The sequence below is a fragment of the Chenopodium album genome, chromosome 2 (assembly GCF_948465745.1).
Source record: "Chenopodium album chromosome 2, dcCheAlbu1.1, whole genome shotgun sequence".
Classification (NCBI taxonomy): domain Eukaryota; kingdom Viridiplantae; phylum Streptophyta; class Magnoliopsida; order Caryophyllales; family Amaranthaceae; genus Chenopodium; species Chenopodium album.
In genome coordinates, this window is record NC_137835.1 from 4,594,968 (window position 1) to 4,619,572 (window position 24,605).

Genomic DNA, 24,605 nt, shown 5'->3' on the forward strand with positions numbered 1-24,605 from the left:
ATGGGAAGACTATACAATTACGAATTTTTAGACGGTGTGTTATCAATTGGGCCGAAATTTTCCAATATAAATGCGAAGTTGATAATGCACACTCCATAAGTTGCACATCAAACCCATACCAAACCCAAAAATCCAGCAAATCTGGAAGTTATTTAATTAAAATTTTGTTCTTTCAAAAAAAAAAAAAAAAAAAAAACCTCTGGAAGGTGGGCCAATAGATACCTCATGGCTCATGTTGTTAATTTTGGATCCCATATTGTATTGTTTACAAGTTTTGAATACACAAATTCACTCCTTTTTTTTTTTTCTTCTTTAAATTATAACAATATTGTCTTGAAGGCGTTTACAACACAAAATCTTATATCATGGCTTATGAGTTTAACTGTTTAAGTGCATGAATTTACATCATTAGAGATGCATTTGGATTTTTCATGTACAATATAACCTCAGTTTGGACCAAGCAATGCTTGAGGTCTCATGGTCGAATTCTCTTAGTTGCGGGTTTGCAGTATATGGGGTTGAGGATCTCTTGTCCTATCCTCTTATTTAATTTTAAGGACGTGTTTGACAATAGCTTTTAATAGTTTAACTTGTTTAAATCATTGAGTACTTAAAAACAATATGAATGTTTGGCAATACAATGGTGGGAGTAGAGTTTAGTGATTGAACTAGTTTTTTTTTTTTTTGAAAAGTTTATATTAGTACCTTTTGAAGATTGAAAGTAGTTGTTGGAATTTCTAGGTAATAAGATAGTCAACAACTATTTTACCAAACACTCATACTAAATTATCTATTTTCACAACTAGCCAGAGAAACAATTACTGGCATAGATAATACCACAACTCATTAACATTATTAGCAATCATTTGTCCGCCTCTACAGCTAATTATTTGACCCACAAATATTGGAACAAACAAATCATGAAGGTTGAGATTTGATCAAGGTCTTTTTCCTAACCGTTGAAAAAAAAAAAAAAAAAATTGACCTCACTTTGGAATGCGTCAATTATTTTTTGGTCCATCTTATATAAAAGTAGTATTGATACTCATTAATAAAATCATGCACAATAGACATCCATCTTAGTGTTTGATAAATACTTGCATAAAAAAAACCAAAAAGTTCTATGAAATGAAAGTTGAAAACTATAGAGATATTTTGTTTGACTAGGTGCTCCTTTAAAAACTACATTGTTATTATCCAAACATAATATATATATATTTTTTTTTATGTAGTTATATCTATATTAACGTTTTTGAATCTACCATCAGTTGGAGAAAAAAGAGGTTGATTAGATATTTGTGACAAATTAAAGTACACATTCAAATATAAACACCGAAGAATCTTTGATAAAGGTGACAAAACCATTCATAAAAATCTTCCCATAAATTTAGTTTTTTAACAAAAAGAAACGTAGAAATCCAAAATTTCAAGTCAATTAGGAGAAGTAGAGAAGTATCTAACCATTAAACAAGGCAAGTTGTAGTATAATTATTTGATTATCAACTAAATATCCTAGAATTATGGTCGGTTTAATAAGGATTATAATGTAAGATCTTTATAAATGGTTTGAAGACACCTACTTTAATTTGGAATGTTACCAAATAATACACGCTCCATTACCATTAAATGATTAAACATCAACATTAAAAACTTAATTATAGTAATAAATTTATCGTTCACATATATATTAGGTGGTTTATTAGTTTAATTTGATTTTGTTTTGTTGAGGATTAGAGACGTGTCAAAGGTTTGTTGGGTGGAGATATTCCTAGTGTATGCTTCACTAATATAATGGTCTTCTACTTGAAACACTAACACTATTATACACCCGCTGAATGTGAAATTTTCAGTAGTACTCCATCAAATACAAATTAAGGGCATGTTCTCATACGTTGAAATTCAGTTCAGTTCAGCTCCTAATTTCCTTTTCTTATAAAATATTCATTTCAGTTCAGTTCAGTTCAGCTCCTAATTTCCTTCTCTTATAAAATATTCATTTCAGTTCAGTTCAGTTCAGCTCTTAATTTCCTTCTCTTATAAAATATTCATTTCAGTTCAGTTCAGTTCAGCTGAGTTCAGTCAATGAGAACAAGAAGATTGTCAAAGGAGGTTGTGTGAATAGTGTAATATCTCCAATGGTGCAATTAAGACGGAAGAAGTAGTAATAAACTTATCGAAGTTGAACTAATGAAAATTTAAAATAAGTTTAAAAGAACAAGCCCTAAACTTTAAAAAGCCATTTGAATAAGCTTATTTGCTAATTATTTTTAATAAAAAGGAAGTTGAGTTTTCAGTCTTTTCACTAATAACCTCAAGGCCCTATGTTGCATATCAATGTTAATACTTGTAAAATAAAGCCTATTCAATTGTTATTTTACTTAATCATCATAAGTTTTTTTTTTTTTTTTTTTTTTTTTTTTTTTTTTTTTGATAATTAAGAATATGTTTTTTAAATTACCCTATGCTTAAAGTAAATTATTAAATTATACTTCGTAAGCAGCAATGAAAAATACATAAAATCTAATATTTATACTTATAAACATTATACAATACGTAGTATAATGTACGTATATGAACTAGTCGTACACTCGTATGTATATGTCCCTTGTGTTTTGTATATTAATTGTTGTTATCCTATTTTTTTATCACCTTATCTATACTTATGCTAATACGTAATATTGTACGCATGTTGTTTATGCGTTATGCTCTCTATACTTATGCTGGTTTTATGTAGCTAAGAGCATCAACACTCGTGGTATAATTTTATACCACGGTGTAAATATTCATCCAAAACATGATAATTTTTTACTACAATGGTGGTGTAAAAGTATTCCATGGAATGATATATACTTTTGCTTTGGTCCCCGTATAACATGAATCAACCAGGTCATGCCATGTGGCCTGGTTATCATGTATTTTTTATATATTTTTTTCAATTGCATTTTAAGAAAAAAATATAAAGTAAATAATTATGAAAAAATTACCATGGATGGGGTGATTTTTAAAGAGTCGTATATTGTATTGTGGTATAAATGATGTGGAAGAGTGAGATAGTGGTAGAAAGAGAGAGATGGTATAAGATAAATAGTACTCCGTAGTAAATAAAAAAAGTTAAAGAAAGAAAAGAACAACTAACAGACATTTTGTTTTATAATTTAACCTGAATTTAGGGTCCAATCAACTTTATTCCACAATTGACGAAAGCAAAATCATTGTTAAGGTAGATATTTCTCACCTTCTACATCAGTAACAGCACAATCGATTCAAATATCATCGATCATTCATTATTATTGAGAATATTTGACTATTTCTTCTAGGGTTGAAAACTTGGAATTATCATCAACTACAATATCATTGGAATATATAGTGCTTTCATGAATAACCATTGATTATGACTTGTTTTGTTCTACAAATGCTCCTTTTTTTTTTTTTTTTTTTTTTTTTTTTTACCCCTAATTCTCTTTTTCAATATGTCCTTTGTATCGAGAGTATAATCCCTAAACAATCACATCTTGGATCGATGTCTTTGTTGATTATTGCTTATTAGGACGTGTACGTATTAAGTTATATACTCTGGCTAGCTAGTAAACTTTAATTTTGTTCCGTTAGATATTTATATGAAATAATAAAAGGATCCAAATCTCTTGATACCATTAAGATTCACTTCATACGTATACTCAAAGTCACGTATATGTTCGAAACATCATTGCTCTATCGTAGGATATTATATGTTTATAGTACGTGTTTATACTTTTTATTTTTATCGTTGGATATGATAAAGGTATGTAGTACGATGTGCATGCACTCAAATTATCAAACACAAACGTTATTATAGACTGTACTAGGTTGTAGTTAATATAATAGCAACAACGTACGTAGTAGTAATTTAAGGGTTTGGTAAGAACTTAATTAAGGAGCCAGGAAATAAGCAATGGCAATCTAGAAACATCTAAAAACAACTTCCTTTTATTTAAATTATCTTAATTATAATATAGAGTCTTACTTCTTTCATCTTATTTTATAATTTAATCAACCAATGATAATGAAGCTTTACCTCCTATAAAAACTAGGGTGGCAAAAAGAAATATTACTTTTATAACAACGTTCCATGTCACGCAACTTTCGTATTTAATTTATACTTTTACATCCAACAAATCTTCTTTATTATAATAATCATGCTATAATTTTTATTTATTTATTTATTTATTTATTTTTTTTTTTTTTTATGTCAATCCATATACATACATCAAATCGCAGCCATATTAATAATTCTTGTAGTGCTTATAAATTGAGCGTGAAAATAAATCGTTTTGTCACATTGTATAGTACAAGATTATATTATATTTAGTAGTAAAATTAATGTATTTGAAGATAACATAATTAAGGTTGAAAAATGGATATTCCAAGAATATTCTGTTGTTAATGTCTTGTTTCATTTTGTACAAATAGGTGAGCTTCTTCCATTATAAGTGGCAATTAAATCCATGGACTCCATAGACGTACGCAGGGAGGACAATGTAATTAATCCAATTCAATGAAAACGTGTTTCTTGAAAATTCACTAATTAACTTGCCAAAATTTCCCAAATAGGAAAAAAAAATATTTATTTTTGAAATAAAATGTAAAAATTACGTAGTATATATAATAAAATTAGTGCTTCGTATTATTATATGCTTACAATTTATAAATTTTGTTACCCTGTACTTTATTAAGAGTAAAATAGTAAATCACAATTTGAGTCCAATACTATAACAGCAACATATCGAAAAAGGTAAAACATCAATTTAAAAATACTAAGTAACAACAAGTAGGAGAACTCGTTACAAAAGCTCTCATTCTTCAAATATCCATTGATTCTCATCAACTTGCAAGAGAGGATAATAGTGAGAATTGAACAAATATGCAGATGTGCATTATTTTGACCATCGATTATATAATATTCAATATGATGAATCCAAGAATGATAAATCCGATAATTTATATATAGTAAAAATGTACTCCGATAATTTGAAATATTCACTATGATAAATCTAGGAATGACATACATTAACATTTATTTTTAAAAACTCTATTTTGATTAATCAAACTAAATAAGCATTGTAAAAAGTCAAATTAAATACCGGGAGTAATTGGATATGGAGGGAATAATACGTACCAAATAAATTAAAGGTACACTGTATTCTTCACATAAACACTAAAACTCCCGTACAGTAAAGTGTCGACAAGTATATAATAACCTACAAAAACAAGGAACTTCTCTTGTTTTGGCCTTATTATTGCATCTAACTCGAGGAACAAGTAGCAAAAGATAAAGAGTACTTAATTATTTTTATATTCATTTTATCAAATAATGTTTGTTTCCTAATATCATACATTAAGGTAAAATTAACATAATATACATTTAACAATAAGTGGGTCGCATGCATTGAGGAAATAGGCTTTTGGGACCATACTATATGCATTTAATATATAGTTATACTCGTATATTTGACATCAGAATACTAACAAGAAAAGGGACCATTTTTATAATATTGGTGATGAGCTTTTCTCCTCGACTTTTGCCATAATCTAATTATTTTTGCTTACTTCTTCTTCCCAAAGGAATCATACAATTAATTATAATTGTGGATGAGACTAATTAATTTTAATTTAACTTTAAGTACATGTGTATACTTTTGATTAGAGACTTAATTTCTTATAATTAATCTATAATGTGGATCATTACAATATTTTCCTTAAATAGATTTTAATATAGGAATAGTAATTGAAGCACCTATTATCATTGGATATCTAGGTCAAAGTTTTGACATCATATATAAACAAAATTATCATTTTGAGATGTTATTTAATGTTAGAACTAAAATATGAATTAGTTTGTACTGCAATTTTAAAGGTGAGGATAATGTTATCTCTTTCGGTTTCCCAATTGCACATTAATTATCATTATAATTAAAATTATAGACAAGCTGGTGGAATCTGATACAGATAATAACACCTGATGTAATACAAAGAGTATGTTCGAGAACTGAGTAAAGAATACTATATAGAAGAACCATAGACTCAACATTATTAATTACATACTAACTTTGTTATTGTTAATTACTTATAAGAAAAGCTATATAGATGAAACGCTATTATTTCTAAATATGTATGCATCAATTAATTTTTTTTCCCTCTTTTTTTTTTTTTTTTTTTTTTTTCTTGGAAGTAAGGCTTTATGTTTCAATTTGAACAATCAGTCAGTCAGACATGTGAAATGTATGTAGTAAAAATTTCTTTGGCTGTGGCATTACTCTTCAAAAGATTATATTATTATTGAATTGGTTCACAAACATATAAATTTAAAAATGTGGAAAGACTAACGATATTATAAAAGTTATGAATTGGTATTATAGTTAGTAGTTACCCTTTTGCATTGTTTTTAACACTTTTTAGGAGATATAGTATTACTTTTTTTTTTTTTTTTTTTTTTTTTTTTTGGACAGAGATATAGTACTATAATTAATAATGTAGTTACCTATTTCCTAAAAAAAAAAAATATAATGTAGTTACCTATAAAAGAAAATCATAGAACCCTGGGCTAGCCTAACTCTCATCTTTTTCTATATATATATACCATAATGGCTTATTATTCAATTCTTTTATTCCCATTGTTAAACTTATATGTATTTGAACCTATATGATTTCTATTATTATTCTCATGAAAGAATAAAAGGACGGGTAATACGATAAGTCGATAACCAACTACTAGTACTCTAGTAGCTGCTAAGCTAGATGGGATGGACATGATCGTTCTAAATATATTTGTACTAATTTAATTTAACTTTGGCAAAATTGGACTTGAATTTATTATACATATACATACTCATTTACGTTTAAAATAAAATAAATAAATAAATAAAATCCCATATCATTATTAAAATCACTTGCCAATTACAAGATTGTTCTTGCAAAATATAAACGTTATCTAATTAGCATGGACATACATTATGTCATTATCCCAAGTTTTTCCTTGCAATCTTACATAATACGTAGCAAATAAATATAAACTAATGAGTAATTGCCATTTCAATAATTTGTTATTATAAATTTCCGAAAATGAGTACGAGTAAATACCAATTTCACGCAAGGAAAATGATGAAAATTTAAGAATTGATAAGAGTTAAGAGATGGTAAAGCATTCAAAGAATGAAGTAACGGGGAATGGGTGAGCCATAAGATCTTATTAGTTGTTGCTTGTGGTATGGCGAGCCCTAGTGTGGGGGTTTGTTTGTATACACGTTTCATGGAGGACATTCCTTATGCTTTTCAAATTATATAGGTCCCTCTTTACTCAACATTACCCTTAAACTTATTTTTGGTGTTGTCAGCATCGTTATTTGCGTGTCTATGTTATATTAAGTGGGTGTAAATAAAACTCATTAGGACGATGCATGTTTTGCAACCATTGCTGGTGAGTGGCACACATTAAAACACTTTCAAATAAATGCAAGTTTCTAGAGGTCTCTAACTAGTAAATACCACAACCAAATTTGTGTTATAGATCCATAATATACATGTTCCAAATTAAAGTTAGATGAATGTTGTGTTAAAAAAAAAAAAAAAAAAAAAAAAGTTAAATGAATGTTTTGTGGCCCAAAGATTAAAAAACAAGCTAAAGTAACATTTTTTATCTCATGATTTATTTTCTCATCAAATTAAGGCATTGATCTCCATACATGCATGCATGGTGGGTCCTCTTAATCAACAAGGTCAATTTATAAAATGATAAAACCAAAGAACTCATAAACTTATAAGGAAAATGTGTGCATTTAGAATTCAATTCCATCTTTTACAAATCATCACATATTAATAATACATATTTAAAGTTTATTTGGCTTTTGATCTCAAAGAAAAGTTGAGCCATAAAATCTTGCTTTTGTTGTTCTATTAAATTAAGTCCCAATTGAAATTACAATATACAAGTGTGACCATAAAGTTGGAGCAACTAGATTTTCTTATAATCTTATCTATCTACTTGACACCAAGAACTTTCTAGTTTGATTAGACTTGGCCTAAATATTTGGTGATTATAGACTTTTCATATGTATTTCCACATGATTTTCTATAATATTGACACAATCTTAATAATTTCATGCACAAAAATACATTTATGCACAAAAGTACAAGTTTTAATAATATGAGAATTTGTTGCTGTATTTTATCCTCTTCCGTACAAGATATGGAGTATATGAAATTGCTATCCAGCTAAGAATATGACATGTCTTAGTTTTCACCATGATCTTGTATTTGCCATGGTCGCAATTTTACATGGACTAATTTGTGGGGCCTGCCATTATTGTTTTCTTTAACCCAAAAGTTGAACATGAAAAAATGATTTGAACCCAAATTTGTATATGTATCAAAGACAATTGTTATATTACGTTACTATAGATGGTTTGTTTCTAACGATTGTTTCAAATAATAGATCGATCAACTTGTGATGTAAGCAGGTTGTTTGGTTCACAACATGTATGTTAACCTTTAATGGAGTATGATATAAAATTTTTACAGACCTTCTAAAGCTTATATTTATTTCATATTTCATGCATCACTTGAAAAAGTTATTTAAGGTAATGAATCATTATATTAACCTTAATAATGTGGATTAAATTTTGTGTTCAAACCAAGGCTACTATGCATCACATCTAAGGATTAATTATTACTGTCCTCCAAAATTAAAGTTACGTACAAAGCTAATATTTGTTACTTGTTAGGGATATAGGGAAGGATCTAGAGCCAGAACAACATGATAATTAGAAAATAATTCCAAATTAGACCACATTTTTCTTGTTCTAATTATCAGTTTAACACTGTATAATAATATAATATTGAGAAATCTGGCTTGGAAATCCACTCCACAAAATATTCTTAAATGACTTGTAAGACTAAAATACTCCATCAAATATTCAAATGGCACTGTCAATTAATTGAACTGGTTTTATGTTCTCCCTTTTTCCTCCTAACCTACAGTACAACATTTGACAATTACCATCCCTTCTTTTTATAATTAAATAACTGTGCTCCATATGTACGTAAGTATGCATTTTGTCCTTAATGTCAATAAATCTACATTTTATGAGTGAAGTAGTGAGTTTAATTTGTTTCTTTTATTATTAAAAAATGTAAGAATTTATGTCGGATTGACAAAAATGTATGTGTTGGCCAATTTCATCAATAAAAATCGCCTAATTCTATGAGGAAAATATTCTTGTTTCAATATTAGTCTCGAATATAAAGCATATTTGATTTTGACATAGATATAGTATTATTCACAAGAAGGGCCTCTAATCATCTGAGTGATGTTAGTTTTGTTGAAATTCTTAACTTACATGGTAACCTAGCTCTTAACCATATTTTGAATTGTATGTTCTTAAACATGTATGTGTAGACTATAGTGATGATCTAACCATTTTGTTACAACATCTATAACTGTATGTAATTAGACTAATTGGTACATTAAAGTTTGACCCTCAAAAGAAGGGGGTTTAACTACCTTTATTTAAATATATAAGCCATAATAATATTATAAATATTGTGTACCTAAACCTTAATAGTGTAATTAGGAGAAATAAAGTACAACCCTAATCCAAGTTGAAACCGACCACACAATTTGGGCCAATCATATTTTAAAGAAGTTTTGTTGGATTTTGAGCAGCCCTTCCTTAGCTGAGCTGCCCCGCTAAATGATATGACATTTATTTATTGCTAATGCTGTACAACTTTTCTAATTATTTTGTATCTTTTAACTCAAGTTACCCTATTATTATCATTTTATGTATGATTTAATTTTTTTCAATAATATTCTTATCTATTAATTTTGTGATTATTATTCTTATTATTATTGGGCTCTATAAAGGAGGGAGTTGACAAAATTAAATGGTACATGAAAAGGACTTGTGTGTCATGACTAGTATTCAACATTTAGTACCACTTGATGTAGTATATATTTTTTAATCCCATCTTTTTAATTACCACGGAGTGCTTCATATCGTTTATATTTTGCTAAATAATTGGTTAGGGACTAAGTATCTATTTATATTTTTATAATAAATGAAAAATATGCATTTATCTTTTGAAATTACAACGTATTAATAATGAAAAATTATACTCAAATTACTAAGTAATGTTCATCACATTTGACTTCAAGATGACTTTTAACTTTGCCTACCTGTTAATCTGTTACATATACTACGGAGTAATATATTATTACTCCTACTTTTAAAAACAAGTATTTTCTCTATAGAGACAAAGAAAATAACATAATAATGTCATGTTAGTAGCTACTGATGCCAGTAAAATAATATTTTCGAATATTGTACGTAATAAATTTAATTAGTATACGGGTGGTGAAAAACTTAACCACTATATTTGTCTTATGACTCTTATCCAACAAAATGGAACAATCAAATCCAACCAAGAGAAGCATTATAATACGGTTTGCTGCTTAGTACATTTGTCATAGTTAATTAATAACTCCAAAAAAGTGGGATATAATTGTCATCAATTTTATATAATATTCCCACTTACATCTCTCTCTTTCAAATTTTCAATTACATACTTCCGTGTAATAAGCTCATGCATTTCGCACGTACTATTCAAGCAATAACCCTTCACACGAGTACAAGTTGAAGTGTCAATATTAATAATTGTGAATCATTTTCAACAAGGACTACCACATCTAATTAATAGCCGTTTTATATTATATTATTTTATAATTATGAAAGACAGCTTAGCAGTTAGCACACATTTATTTTTGGTCTTTTTAACAATATGTTTAAATGGAAATTTAACATATTTGTATTTGAATTTTGATGGCTCGTTTTCATGAAGTTACGTTTGTTGTTGTTGTACATTGAAGTTGCGATGTTGGACTTGTTTTTCTTTCAGTTTCAGGGGGGTGGGCGGAGAAGGTTTTGATTTGACAACGTACTTTTTGTTGCATTTATGGTTCGTCCAATTTTTAGTAAATTCTATCTTCGAAAACATGGCCGGTTGATTAAGTTTCATACCTGTTCTTCGGTTACGTAATTCTTACATCATTATTAAGCCAATCACAAGCCAATGATAAAGGAAAGGTTTCTCTCGAACAAGTGACTAACAATACTAACAAGTAATCTCATCTTACATGTTGATATACAGCTGATATTATGTTACACACGCCGCTGTCTATTTAATAATCCTGAATTTTTTCCAAGTCATATAAATATGCATGACTTTTCTTCTTTTGATCAAACACATACACTAGTAATAAAATTGAGGCTTGTTTGTCTTTAAAAAAAACATAGGCCAAATTTGTCGTCATGTAACATTTAATTTGGTATGTAGTATTACAAAAGTTCCTAGGTACGACATAGCTATCCTTTAGTCTAAGCTCGTTGGTAGAAATGTTGAAATGGCAGGTGAGTCGGATTAACGAGGCATGGTACCACGCCACTACTATACAATGTACAATCACCAATTAATTAAGAAGCAAATATTGACTTGGATGGTTGGATACATGAACACACACTATAATTATCAACCACATATAAGTATATAACCAATCTCATCTTAATATTTGACTTTTATAACTTTGTACCAACAATTATTATTTGACTTTAAACTGTAGTTGGAATTGAAGTAATATATCTTGTCTCATTGGCTCTCTCAATCACTCTCTTGCGCTCTCTTTTTTTCATGTATAGAGATTTAGGTCGTGATAAGTAGGTACATTCTATTTACTCGATCTAGTCCTTTATATATATGTAATAACGATACACTCTCTACAATACATTTTTGGTATAAATGTATAATATATGACATTATGTGATTTTGTAAGCTTTTTGAATCTCAACCATCAGTTTAAAATTTTTATTGACTTAGTCTTGTAACATGTACCAAACTAGAGTCAGTGTGACACAATAGTCACAGGTTTAAATCTTATTATTGTATTCATCCATCCTTTCAAGTAGATCGAATATATATATATATATATATATTGAATATATATATTTCGCACTTATTATAATAAGGACCTAAACCTATGTTGCATCCACATTATTCAAGATTAACGAGCTCTCATGTGAAGCTAAGGGACATGATATAATATATAGATGAATCCTAGATGGGCCACAACCACCTGCCAGTAAACACTAATTGTTTGAGTTGATCCTATAACATCTACAGGATCAATGATCAAAGAAACTGAGTTCACATTAAATGCATGTGTGCGTATATAAGTGTAGAAAGTCAGAAGAAATTCTAACATCAAATTTGCAACTTTTCTATTAGCTCTATTTCAACAAATAATAATATCCCAAAGTTACAACTAATATAAAACGGAGGTAGTAATTAATTTAAACTAGCCTTCTGAATGCACGGGTTATTCATAAAAAATTGCATTGAAAGATAAATTAGGATATATCAATAAGCCATTATGCTTATAATGTGTGATCAAAAATATGATTAAGAAATTTAATTTTTGGAATTGTAATTGAAAATGGGGATTAAATAAAGGTGGAGGGGTTAATTAAAGAGAGAAAAGCAAAAGGTTGATTTGAAGAGGGGAGATGAAGATGAAGATGAAGTGTATATAGAAGATGAAGCATATAATTTTAATGATAGAATTAAAGAAATATAGTGTAATAAAAAATTAATTAATAGTGTAAGAAGACATGTGGCATTTAGGTTAGAGAAAAAGATATTGAAGTGTAATAGGATAGAGACATGTGTTTTCCTTGGTTATAGTTTTTAAATACTAAGTATAGATAGATTTAAGTACATCCCATTTTAGCACGAAGTAAAATCAATATCTATCTCTATTCAGCTAATTAATTATCTCAAAACCGCGTAAACATGTCCGGCATCTATTTATAACATCAATTAATGAGTAAGCTAAATTAGTTAGAGGTCAATTTTACCAACCTTAGTTAAAAAGTTACCAACACACGTACAAAGGTACATGAAGTGCCCGTGCAATAGTGCAACAACTAACATACAACTCTAGTTAGTTGATTCTCCAGCTACTTGTACCCAAACCCCACTCTATTACAACTCATCTCTTTCTTTGCTTTGCTTCTTCTTTAAATAAATCCCATTAACTTTTTCCCTTTCTTTTTCACAAATCATACACGCTACTATACGCTGCACATTATCAACCAGATGCTCACCTGCATAAAGTTTTATAGAATTATTGCAACTTCATGTAGACAACAGCTCCGTTGTACGGAGAATTTAACAATTTAAAGTTGGTTCCGAGTCAAACCACGTAAAAATTAACTTCCTAGTTATTATCCTCAATTTTTACTTATTAAAACTTCTTTTTAATCGGAGAAAACTCATTTTAATTTGACACTCTTTTTAACCAGAAGGATTCAACATTTTAATTCATGAATAAGCTTTATTTGTTCTAATTTCTTATTCTTATAAACATCAAACAAATTACTAAAATCTAATCTTAATAAACCAAAGAACACAAATATTATTAATTAGATTAGATTAGACCTTGGAACAGTTGAAATAAGTGAAAACAACATAACATAAACTCACTAGTCACTGCGTACTCTCTCCATTTTAAAATAAATAAATGCTCCATGTTTGAACTGTTACACTGTTCATCTAATCAACAAATTTATAGAGTTTTTGGATATAAACTTTTTAATAAATAAAGATTTTATTGGTCAAATTTTGCATTAATATACATATCCAGCTAAAATGAATATTTATTTTGAACAGATAAAAAAATACGTAATATTTTATATATTTTCGCCCGTTACAGCGTCATGTATGACGATACAAGACTTACTAAATTGTTTAAACAAACTAAACATTCTCTAAAACAATTTTAGTAAAATTTCATCTCAAATTACCAAATAAAAATAGTGACCTTTTAAGTATAATTACTTTAATTGCATGGCTGACCTCAATTGAAAAATGAGTCGGCTAGTACCTCCATCATTCTCCACCTCCACTTATGGTGCGCTTGTTAGCCCCACTTCTCTCACCTTCACGGGTCCTTTTTTCTAACCTCTTATGGTTTACTCTACTTTTTCTTTTCTTATTTAATTATTTTCCTCACCAAAAAAGAAATTAAACCATTCCATTTATAATTACAATAATCATTATTATTATTCTTTTTACCCTAATTAATCTTATACCGCCTTTTTATTCTATGCTTTTACTTGGAGTTGGTAGCTAATTAGTTTCCTCTTTTAATTAACTTTATAATTTTTAATTTAATAATTTTCTTTTTCATGACATATTGACCTTGGATTATATTAATAAATCCTATATATTATAGTTTTTTTGACCTATGGTTAGGTTTGTTAAAATACGGTTATTATGAAATTTTCAATTACACGAGTGGGTCATTGTGAGGGTTGGACGTAATGGTGTTATTGTCGTTTATCAATAATCCATCTGTAATTATTTCATTACTTTAATTAAGCATGGGTATAAAATTATTATTTTGTACTTTTAAAAATAATTCCAATTATTAATACATGTATTGCACCATGGTTATGCAATTGGCAAATCTTAATTGTCGTATGAGTTAGAGGTTTAACAGTGCTTATAGATCCCTTTCAATAGATATTTAATATATGGTGGACATTATTTATCTTCAAGTTTATTTCCAACTAGTATGGATGATTAATTTTCTTTGTATTTTAGTGTATTCTCGATTATCATGTGGGATCCCAATGGACGAACTTAATCCTCCTAATTTAAGTCCGATCCTAATTTTTTTTTTTTCCAAATATTATAGCCATTAGATCTATCTGAGATTTCCTCAGCTAATGAGCTGGTTCCCTTAAAAACCACAAATTTACGCGTCATTGTGAATCAGCAATATACGAGACATGTATATATAATCCCGAATATAAAAAGACTTAAAATTATGTGATATTGTGTATATGTGTGACAAAGGGTAGTGTCCAACCAATAAACCCACCAATTCATCGAAAGCAATGGTTGCAAAATATGTGTGCCTACTGATCTAGGACTGTTGAAGTCTTAGTTCATTGAAAACGACATAACAAATTTGTTATACAAATAATTATATATGTATTATATGTGACAAATAATTTGATTGGGTTTTTCTAGTCATTATTCAAACGTAGAAGAAAGGTAATATAAGGACCATAAATTTAATTTATAAAAACTTAGGGTTATAATATAAATACTAATAATAAGGTGCAAGTTGAAAGCATGAAGTGTACTATCTGTCCCGCACCATTTAGCTTGTTATAATGGCTTTAAACAATGTCGTCGTTTCATACTTGTTATTTTGCGAGTATCTTCCTCGAAGTTATTGCATGTAAATCACTTGTTATTATGTTAACGGTTTTAACCTTTTTATTATTCATCTTCCTACTTTTCGTTTATATATAGTATTAAATTTAATTCGACACGAAACGACCCAAAACAGTACGTTTGCTGGTTGGTGTTACATATATACGGGTGATATATATATTATCGTCCCATAATTTTTTTTCTGTTCACTACGTCGTCGTGTTAAATCGATCGATCGAGTTGCTTTAATTTCCTTCTCCTTATTTGCTTCCTTTTTATTAGTGGCTATTGAGAGCTCACACATTCGTGTGGTCGAGAAATAATATGAGGACTCGACGGGGAAGGCGGTCAGATCAGGTATGTCCGACCTGTTACTTGTTTCAGTGTCGATAAATGATTTTAATGTAATTTGTTTCATTCAGTCGATATTACAACATAACATATCGACGATTTTTTTTTTTTTTTTTGGTGTTTTTTAGGCATTTTGGCCTTCCCTGGTTATGAAGAAATGGCTTAATATTAAGCCGAAGGAGTATGAATTTAGCGAGGATGATTTCGATACTGAGACTGAAAGCGAAGATGATCGTGATGGTGTGTTTCATGTCTATTCAATTTTACGAGTTACTAGTTATTTTCGCGGTGTCTCTCTCTTCTAACTTGGTGTTTTTTATTTTATTGTTTTGAGAAATTTTCAGCATTTACTTACAAGGAATCCAATCTCAAGGATGCTAAAGACCTTTTTCATGGACCTGAAAGAATTCCATCACAATCCATGAGTACAGATCAAATTTCAGGTAATAATAATTGGATTTTATTTTTAATTTTGTCCAATTTAATTATAAATTGAAGTTTTGACAATGTTTCGGGTATGAACAACGCGTCTGTGTTCATACCCGAACCCGGTCATTCAAGCTAAGTTGAATATAACGGCTGTTGATTCAATTAGTCTTGGTGCAGTGTAAGTTTATGAGCCAAATTAAGCTAGGATTATTTATAAGAGATAGAAAAAAAAAAAAAAGATAATCTTTGTAATTTTGCAGCATATATTATGTGGTATATGATGCGTATATATCGTAAAAAAAAAAAAAAGGAAGTTTCGCCAAAAATGTGAAATTGTACATGCTCTAATCATTTGTTTGTTTCCATCTCTGTTCAGACAAATTACCTACTGAACGTGCTTCTCAATTAAGACACAGAAGAGGAATTTCCGAAACGCTTCGAGTTGAATACATGAAAACTAAAGATGTGAGGTTAGATCATCGTCGTAAGTTTGCTCATGTTAAATTCATGTATAAAACATAGCTACACATTATACTATCATTTTAATTTTTTTTTTCCTAACATCGTCGAGTCTCATTTAAGCATTCTGCAAACATATGTTGTCTTGTATTAGAAAAAAAAAAACGATACTATAATATTCACCTCATAAGTTAGAGGAGTTATTATATATATATTCTTACGCGTCGCTCCCTAACCAATTGATATGTTATGTGATGCAGAGTGACAATTGGGACATGGAATGTTGCGGGTAGATCTCCATCTGATGGTCTTGACATAGATGACTGGCTTTGCATGGAAGAACCAGCAGATATCTATATTATTGGGTAATTAATTTTTAATTATACTACTATTTAGTCTGTTTTTTTTTTTTTTTTAATTATTTACTTTGTACTCCGTATGAGATACTGAAATAGTGGTCCGGTTATACATGTGGTCCCAGTAATCTAAAAATTATAATCCTTATATCTGCAACCATATCTTGAATTATAACTGTTCACATCTCTTGTTGAGAACAAAGGGGACTTAATGTTGTGTCTTCATCTTGTATGTTTGGTGCTTCAAGTTTAGTGGTTGTTTGGTAGGACATAGCAGATATTTTTATTTCTGTTATCGGAGGTACCCTATTCTAGGAAGATTTAGACTCGTGTAACAGGATAAGCTAGTTAAAGATCTTAACCCGATTCAATAATAGGTAACCGACCGTATATATAGTATATGTATACTAAACAAACACTACTTAGGATTATACGTATCTATATTGACAATGGGCGGTTCATTTAGTAGTTGATTCGTCTATTCATCTTATTTATTTTAAAAAAAAAAAAATAATTAATTGTGCATGTGTACTATAGCATCAAGCTGTTTTAAAATTGATACCTCCATTTACTATAATATTACCAAGTTCCGCGTTGAATTTGGAAGAATCAAATTGATGCCTAATGTCAATTTGGCTTTATTTTTATAATTAATTGTGTCAAAGCATTTAGCTAGCTTTGAGAATAAAGCATGTATTTGGCGGTGAACAAAGAGATTAAAAATACCCATTTGTCTTGCTGAGACTAGATAAAATAAATCACTATTTTTAAATACAACGGATGTATTAAATAATGAATATAGAGTTAAGTCACTTCAAATCACATGAAAGTTTTTCACTATATTAACTTTTGCATATCATTTTTCGGCCATTCTTTTATACTAATAGAAAACATTTACTCTAGTAAAAGTAGCAATATACAAGTATAGAATAAACTAATAGTTAGTGGTCATTTGATTAGCGTATAAAATAGAAAGTTTCAACATCCGTAAACGTTGAACTTCATAGCATCTTCTTTTGGTTGGAAATCAAAATATCTACTTTCGTAGAAGTAATATTGACCTTAGAGAGACTAGGTAAGCCACGATTGGGAGATAACATAAAAAAGGTTAAAAGCTATCCATAATTATCCATTTGTAAGAAGCTTTGTTGTGTAGTTATGTTAGGTGTTTCACCGTGTTTTGACCATTTTATTTTTATGTATCATCAACTTTTTGCCGCTCAAAAGTAGATTTGTGTGAATAAATTCATGACATTCATATCTTTTTACCTTCTCTCAATGTTAGTGTTACAAGTGTAGGGATGCCACTTTCCCTCCCTTGTTGTTGGCAAGCACTTGAATTGGTAGTTACTCCTTAATTGTAATCAAACACGTATTATTATTGACAAAAACTTGTTTGTCCCACTAATTCAATACAATATATTAATTAATGGCATGCTATACTTTAATCTCTTCTAGTTCTTTGGGTATGACAACTCATGATTTTATCAATGTTAATCAACAACTCATCAATTCAACAAGTAGTGGTATGCAATTCATATAGACTAGGATTTTTTCCTGTAATGTTTATCATATACATACGTGTTACAATACTTATTTTAGTGGAGATTAACTTTTTGGTACGTTGTAATAAATGACAAAGCAAGATGGGGAAGGTAGGCCCCAAAATACAAACCAATCAAATGCTGCCATGCCACATACACGTTGTATGTGTAGCTTTTTCCGAAATTACTACTTTGTGGTAACATAACAAAATCCGTGTATGTTTTTCTATAACGAGCCTTAAATCTCAAAGGGACAAAGAACTAATTTGGATACATTTTTTGTATGTCAGTTTTCAAGAGGTAATCCCCCTGAATCCAGGAAATGTTCTAGGAGCAGAGGATAACAGGCCAATTTTAAAATGGGAGTCATTCATCAGAAAAACCCTGAACAAAACTTCTGAACCTGAAATAGACTACAAAAGTTACAGTGCACCCCCTTCTCCAATCTTAAGGGCATCCTCTACACTAGACGGTCTAGCAATCGAGGTTGATGTCCCTTCACTCGGTCTAGCTAACGAGGAATCCTTAAAGAAACCGAACCATGATCTTGACTTGGGAAGACATGAACTTACAGGAAAATACAGTGAAGAAACAAAGGCCTTAATTAAAAGGATTTATGGAATTGACAGTGATAGAAGGATAGATTGGCCTGGACACTCTTTAGTCACAGTGCCTTCAAATGTTTCTACTTCAACTCTGAAGTTACGCCGAGTTTTGAGCAGTTCAGGAATGTCGGGAGTTTCGTGGATGGGAAATCCTTTAAGTTTTGATCCTAACTTGATACCGAATAATGGAGGGTTAAAAAGGATTCATCCTAGCCTCGCGAATTTGCTGATTGAGGAACAGCCTGAGAGGTCTGAAGACTCTCATGATTCTGCATCAGATGCTTCTGGTGAATTTTCTGCAGAAGAAGATGATTCTTTATATGGGTTACCAGAGGACAGTCCACCTAGTTTCACAAATGGTAATACTCGTCGTAAGTATGTTCGAATTGTCAGCAAGCAGATGGTTGGTATATATGTTTCTGTTTGGGTTCGGAAGAAGTTGAGAAGACACATTAGCAACTTGAAGGTCTTTCCTGTTGGTGTTGGTTTTATGGGTTACATGGGAAACAAGGTAATATAACTTGTGACTTTTAAGGCTACTAGACATTCGCGTTTTTAACTGACAAGTAATAATACATTGATAAATTAGTCTGTTAAAGTGGACGAATAATAAAGTGATTTAATTTTATGTGTGCAGGGCTCAATATCTGTTAGCATGTCTCTGTACCAGTCGCGTATGTGCTTTGTTTGCTCTCATCTAACATCTGGTCACAAGGATGGAGATCAAAATAGACGCAATGATAATGTATATGAGATCATTAAACGTACGCGATTCACATCAATCGTTGAAGATAATCAGCCACATAACATTCCATCTCATGAGTAAGCATTTTTTATCAAGCTTCATTAGTCTGAAAGTCTGAAGGCTACTGTATGTTTTATGAGATTTCTAATATGGTTTTTACTGTTAACAGCCAAATATTCTGGTTCGGCGATTTGAATTACCGTCTCAATATGTCAGACCATGAGATAAGAAAGCGTGTTGCTAAGAAAGAGTGGAATGAGCTCATCAATAGTGATCAGGTGAGGTTTCTGACTGAAATTTACACCGTGATTAGCAAAACATAATACACCATCTAATATAACTGCACTGTAATATACTCTGAGTATAAATTGACAGTTACTAAATTTTTTAACAGCTAAGCACAGAGCTTCGCAGTGGGCATGTTTTTGATGGATGGAAAGAGGGTCCAATAAATTTCCCGCCTACATACAAATATGGCATCAACTCGGATAGATATGTTGGCGAAAACCCAAAAGAAGGGGAGAAGAGGAGATCACCAGCATGGTAAGTAAACCTGCTATCAGATTGATAAAAAGCTGTCAGATAATATTTGTATTAGATAACATCAGATTAGATTAGATCAGATTGATTCTATTAGTACATTTTTAAAGATCGAAAGGAGCTTGATAATAACAGATGTTCTTTGCTGTTGTGCAGGTGTGACAGGATACTGTGGTCAGGAAAGGGCATAAAACAGCATTTCTACAGAAGAGCAGAAATAAAGATATCAGATCACCGTCCTGTTAGTTCCTCGTTCTCAATCGAAGTTGAAGTTTTAGACCCAAGAAAACTACAAAGAACTCTGCATTACAACACTGCAGCAATACATCCAGAGGTCTTTCCTGATGAAGACGAGATCTTTTAGTGTTCGGAAATAACAGGTAAATGCATCAGCTTGTTTAACTGAATACACGAAAATTCTAGTCCATTTCTAACTGTTTTTCTGTGCTTAAGAGATAATAAAGAAAATTCTGACAATGAAGTTCCTATGTGCTTGCAGGGTGATGAACATTGTTTAGAAGACTAATTATGTAATGATATACTGTAAATGGGAGAGTTCGGATCAGTGATCAGTCATCTGACTAGAGATTTTCGACATTCTCCTGGACTTATAGTTGAAATCTGTTGCGTTGGGTGTGTGATCGTTGTTAAGGACATAAAAGAAAAAAAAAACATATAAACAAAGGTGTGAATTGTGAGGTATGTTGTGTAATGTTTGATTATACATACTTATATAGCGCACAGTTCTCACATAATTAGCAGTTTCGTTTAAAGCAATCAAAAATTGTACAGCAAAAAGTTATAGAAATTCTTTTGTTTTAGAAAGTAACATAAATAATGTACTTGAGTAGTATGCAAGTGCACCAGTTTTGTAAAATCTGTACTACTTGTGAGCTTGTATTATATATATATCGTTTGTTCGTTCTTGGTTCGAGTTTGATTTCAATCGCTTTCGTTTATAACTTAGCTCTTCAATTCTTGGAGAGGCGGATAAAGAAAGTGAGCATTTTAGCACTGTGGCATACATATCAGTTGGTTATTATTTGATTACTTACTGTGTGGCTTTCAATGAAGCTCCCACTAGAAAATGCTTGGGTGGTTAGATGTGGTCACCTTACTATTGTGATTACATACAACTATGCAAGTGGAAGTTGTTAAGTTCATTAACTCAAGTAGTTTGTGTTTGAAGATCAACAACTTCACAACAACTAAGTCTATAATGTTGGTTTGCATTTTAATTAGTACATCATACTCGAACTAATGATGATACGAATTATATTTTGAGTACCCATTATTGTTTTCCGTAAATCTTTTATTATACTTGGTAAATTATGAGTTTGTGAATTTTTCCATTCAAAAAATAATGGCCGAACATGACAATAGTACTATTGTAAAAATCAAAATGTAACATCAATTGAACGCACTCATAATATTTTAGTGACTAAAACTAGAGTGATATAAATGCGTGTAAAGCTATGTTAGAGAGATTGTTTAAGCAAAGATTGGTTACAAAAAGACGTTAAGAGCAACTTGAGCAAATTTTATTGCTTTGACTCAAACGTTTGGTAAAGTTAGCTACATCAAACTTTGATTACAGAAATATTAGTATATGATATGCAGGTCAGAGTAGCAAAATGCAGACAAAAAATACAGCACAGAAACATTAAACTATACTCAATCTCAAGGACAAGAACCAAAGCAAATCCCATCAACAATGGAGTTTGGTTTGAATTCATACATATAAGACATGTAAAACATTACAAAACATAATTACTTTCTTCTAAAATATGTCAATTGGTAATTACTTATATTAGTTATATACATAGCATAAAGATATTAACATTGAAATTCCAATTAACTTCTTACTATTTTTTGAACTGTAATGGCCTTCATGAGACTACTTTTGGTAATTTTGATTGTAATGAATTGCATCGAAATCTCGAGCCAAAATCTTGTGCTTGACTATTACAAGGAATCCTGCCCTTTATTGGAAGAAATTGTGAGGTACGTTGTGAAGACGAAAGTGCTAAGGGAGCCTCGAGTAGCGGCTCAATTACTGAGGCTGCATTTCCATGATTGTTTTGTGCAGGTAACTTCAGGTGATAAACTCCACCTAATAACTTCTAGTATTATAATTGAAGATCGAGTTATTACTAATCATTTTGGGTGTCTTTCTGTTGCACCTTGTTAATTTGTTGAAGGGATGTGATGGATCGGTATTGTTGGACAGCAATGGTGGGATTGTTAGCGAAAAGGGAGCAAAACCAAACAAAAATTCACTCAGAGGTTTTGAAGACATTGATGATATTAAGGCTGCAGTAGAAAAAGCATGTCCATGGACAGTCTCTTGTGCTGATATTGTTGCTATTGCAGCTCGTGATTCTGTTGTTCTGGTATATCCTCTTAGGCTCAAACCCCTCTTAATATTTTCAGCACACACATGATCATCCGGTTCTAAGCTTACTATAAATTATCTGACCTACAATAATAGCAAAGAATTAAGTGGTTAAATTATACAATATCACATTAAGCTACACTGATAATATAGAATCAAAAGATCCAAACTTACAAGCTAAGACAAGCTCATTATAAACTGGACTCAACCTAAATGACCCGTTAGCCGCCTCCAAATTCAACACAATAGAACAATATCCCTACTGCACTAGGAGCTCCATAAGAACAAGTATTTGAATTCATTATGTTTTGGTTCTTTGAAGAGAGGAGGGCCATCGTGGGAAGTTTGGCTTGGACGAAGAGACTCCTTAACAGCCAGCTTTGACGGTGCAAACAACTTCATCCCAACTCCAAACTTATCACTAGACGCTCTCATTGCCAATTTTAAGCAACAAGGTTTGGACACCAAAGACTTGGTCGCGCTATCAGGTAATCCATTTGCTTAAGCTATTTGAGAATTTAGTATAATTCAATGATACTGTATGTCAATTTAATAACAAGCAAGCAACTTTTCGCGACAGGAAGCCATACTATGGGGGTGGCAAGATGTGTAAGCTTCAGGCAAAGGATCTACAACGCTGGTTTTCAAGAAAACATCTACGAAAGGTTTTCAACCTTCCAGGAAACCCTGAGTTCAATATGCCCAAGATCAGGGAATGATAACGTGCTAACACCACTTGATTATAGTACACCAACATTTTTCGACAACCATTACTACGAAAACTTGGCAGAATCCAAAGGACTGTTACACTCAGATAATGTGCTAGTCCTTGAAGACGAAGGTGGAGAAATACAGCAGAGAGTTTGGGCATACGCTTCAAACAGAGAGTTTTTCTTTGATTCTTTTGCTAGTTCAATGATTAAAATGGGCAATATTAATGTATTAACAGGGGAAAAGGGTGAAATTAGGAAGAATTGTAGATTTGTGAACGCTTGAATACAATATACTCAATACTTAAAAGTCCATCAATAGATGATTACCAACATATTCAAAGCATTTAAGAAATTCACATTGAAACAGATTTTCTATCTTCTGAAGCAGAAAGTGCAGAACTGCCTTTCAAAGCTGCCAAATAAATCTTCATCGGGAAATAGTTGAATTTAAACGGGGAATTAAAGCTTATAATTGTAAAGAAGACAATGAACTAGCACAATCAACTGCTATACTATTATTATTTAACATTATCACCTTAACAATCTTGTTATACAAATTATCCACGCAGCATTACTGGTAAAGAGCTTCATCAGAACGGATTTTCTTTCTCATCCACAGCCTAATAGGTCTGTGTTGGAAGGTGTCCTAAGATAAATTTCCAATCTCTTCACATGAAGCTCAACTACATGTTTGCAAAACAAGTTTAAAAGATATTCCAAGGAGTTTAGATGCAACAAGAGATTGCTCAGTAGTGGCTAGTATTATTGGTTCGATTCTGCCAGCAATTGTCCTCAACTTTAACTCAGAAGAGGGAGCTTGTTATCCTCATTGTAATCTCTATTATTCTGTAAATATGATCAAAGAACAACACAAATACACAACTTGTAATCTCTGTTATTCTGTAAAATATGATCAAAGAACAACACAAATACACAACTTGTAATCTCTGTTATTCTGTAAATATGATCAAAGAACAACACAAATACACAAAGGCTACAAGAAATCAAAATCCCATATTTGAATTTAAAGTTGGCTCAGGAAATGAAACAGCTTTTCAATCAAGAATTATCTGAAGCAGAACTGGCATTAAGCTGTGCTAATTCATCCTCATTGCCAAATTCATTTGAATTTAAAGTTTTAAATGCATTTGAAATT

The 24,605-nt window shown here is 30.7% G+C and overlaps 2 protein-coding genes and 3 non-coding genes across 5 annotated transcripts; 2 read left to right on the forward strand and 3 right to left on the reverse strand.

Moving 5' to 3' along the window:
• The first annotated feature begins 15,257 nt into the window (after window positions 1–15,257).
• Window positions 15,258–21,287, forward strand: LOC145593725 (type I inositol polyphosphate 5-phosphatase 2-like). Its single transcript, XM_081650057.1, has 12 exons — window positions 15,258–15,337; window positions 15,595–15,669; window positions 15,792–15,903; window positions 16,008–16,106; window positions 16,469–16,562; window positions 16,812–16,916; window positions 18,742–19,567; window positions 19,694–19,878; window positions 19,971–20,079; window positions 20,196–20,344; window positions 20,498–20,721; window positions 20,841–21,287. Exons 2-11 carry the CDS (start codon window positions 15,637–15,639, stop codon window positions 20,703–20,705), a joined length of 1,920 nt encoding a protein of 639 aa, XP_081506183.1. The 5' UTR covers window positions 15,258–15,337; window positions 15,595–15,636; the 3' UTR covers window positions 20,706–20,721; window positions 20,841–21,287.
• Window positions 21,288–22,206: 919 nt separating this feature from the next.
• On the forward strand, window positions 22,207–23,755 carry LOC145580303 (peroxidase 20-like). Its single transcript, XM_081637735.1, has 4 exons — window positions 22,207–22,430; window positions 22,543–22,734; window positions 23,059–23,224; window positions 23,317–23,755. Exons 1-4 carry the CDS (start codon window positions 22,224–22,226, stop codon window positions 23,730–23,732), a joined length of 981 nt encoding a protein of 326 aa, XP_081493861.1. The 5' UTR covers window positions 22,207–22,223; the 3' UTR covers window positions 23,733–23,755.
• Window positions 23,756–24,032: 277 nt separating this feature from the next.
• Window positions 24,033–24,129, reverse strand: LOC145608723 (small nucleolar RNA snoR31/Z110/Z27). Its single transcript, XR_014105874.1, has one exon. It is a non-coding gene; the product is annotated as a small nucleolar RNA snoR31/Z110/Z27 (small nucleolar RNA).
• A 62-nt stretch (window positions 24,130–24,191) lies between these two features.
• LOC145607175 (small nucleolar RNA R30/Z108) lies at window positions 24,192–24,289 on the reverse strand. Its single transcript, XR_014105516.1, has one exon. It is a non-coding gene; the product is annotated as a small nucleolar RNA R30/Z108 (small nucleolar RNA).
• A 188-nt stretch (window positions 24,290–24,477) lies between these two features.
• On the reverse strand, window positions 24,478–24,569 carry LOC145608677 (small nucleolar RNA Z223). Its single transcript, XR_014105863.1, has one exon. It is a non-coding gene; the product is annotated as a small nucleolar RNA Z223 (small nucleolar RNA).
• Window positions 24,570–24,605: the final 36 nt, after the last annotated feature.

Excerpts from the sequence above, each read along its gene's own strand:
- LOC145593725 (XM_081650057.1), top strand. The coding sequence starts at position 15,637 with ATGAGGACTCGACGGGGAAGGCGGTCAGATCAG. Across the intron at positions 16,107-16,468 it reads GAGTACAGATCAAATTTCAG|ACAAATTACCTACTGAACGT; the intron begins GTAATAATAATT and ends ATCTCTGTTCAG. Across the intron at positions 19,879-19,970 it reads CATAACATTCCATCTCATGA|CCAAATATTCTGGTTCGGCG; the intron begins GTAAGCATTTTT and ends TACTGTTAACAG.
- LOC145580303 (XM_081637735.1), top strand. The coding sequence starts at position 22,224 with ATGGCCTTCATGAGACTACTTTTGGTAATTTTGATTGTAATGAATTGC. Across the intron at positions 22,735-23,058 it reads CTCGTGATTCTGTTGTTCTG|AGAGGAGGGCCATCGTGGGA; the intron begins GTATATCCTCTT and ends GGTTCTTTGAAG. Across the intron at positions 23,225-23,316 it reads AGACTTGGTCGCGCTATCAG|GAAGCCATACTATGGGGGTG; the intron begins GTAATCCATTTG and ends TTTTCGCGACAG.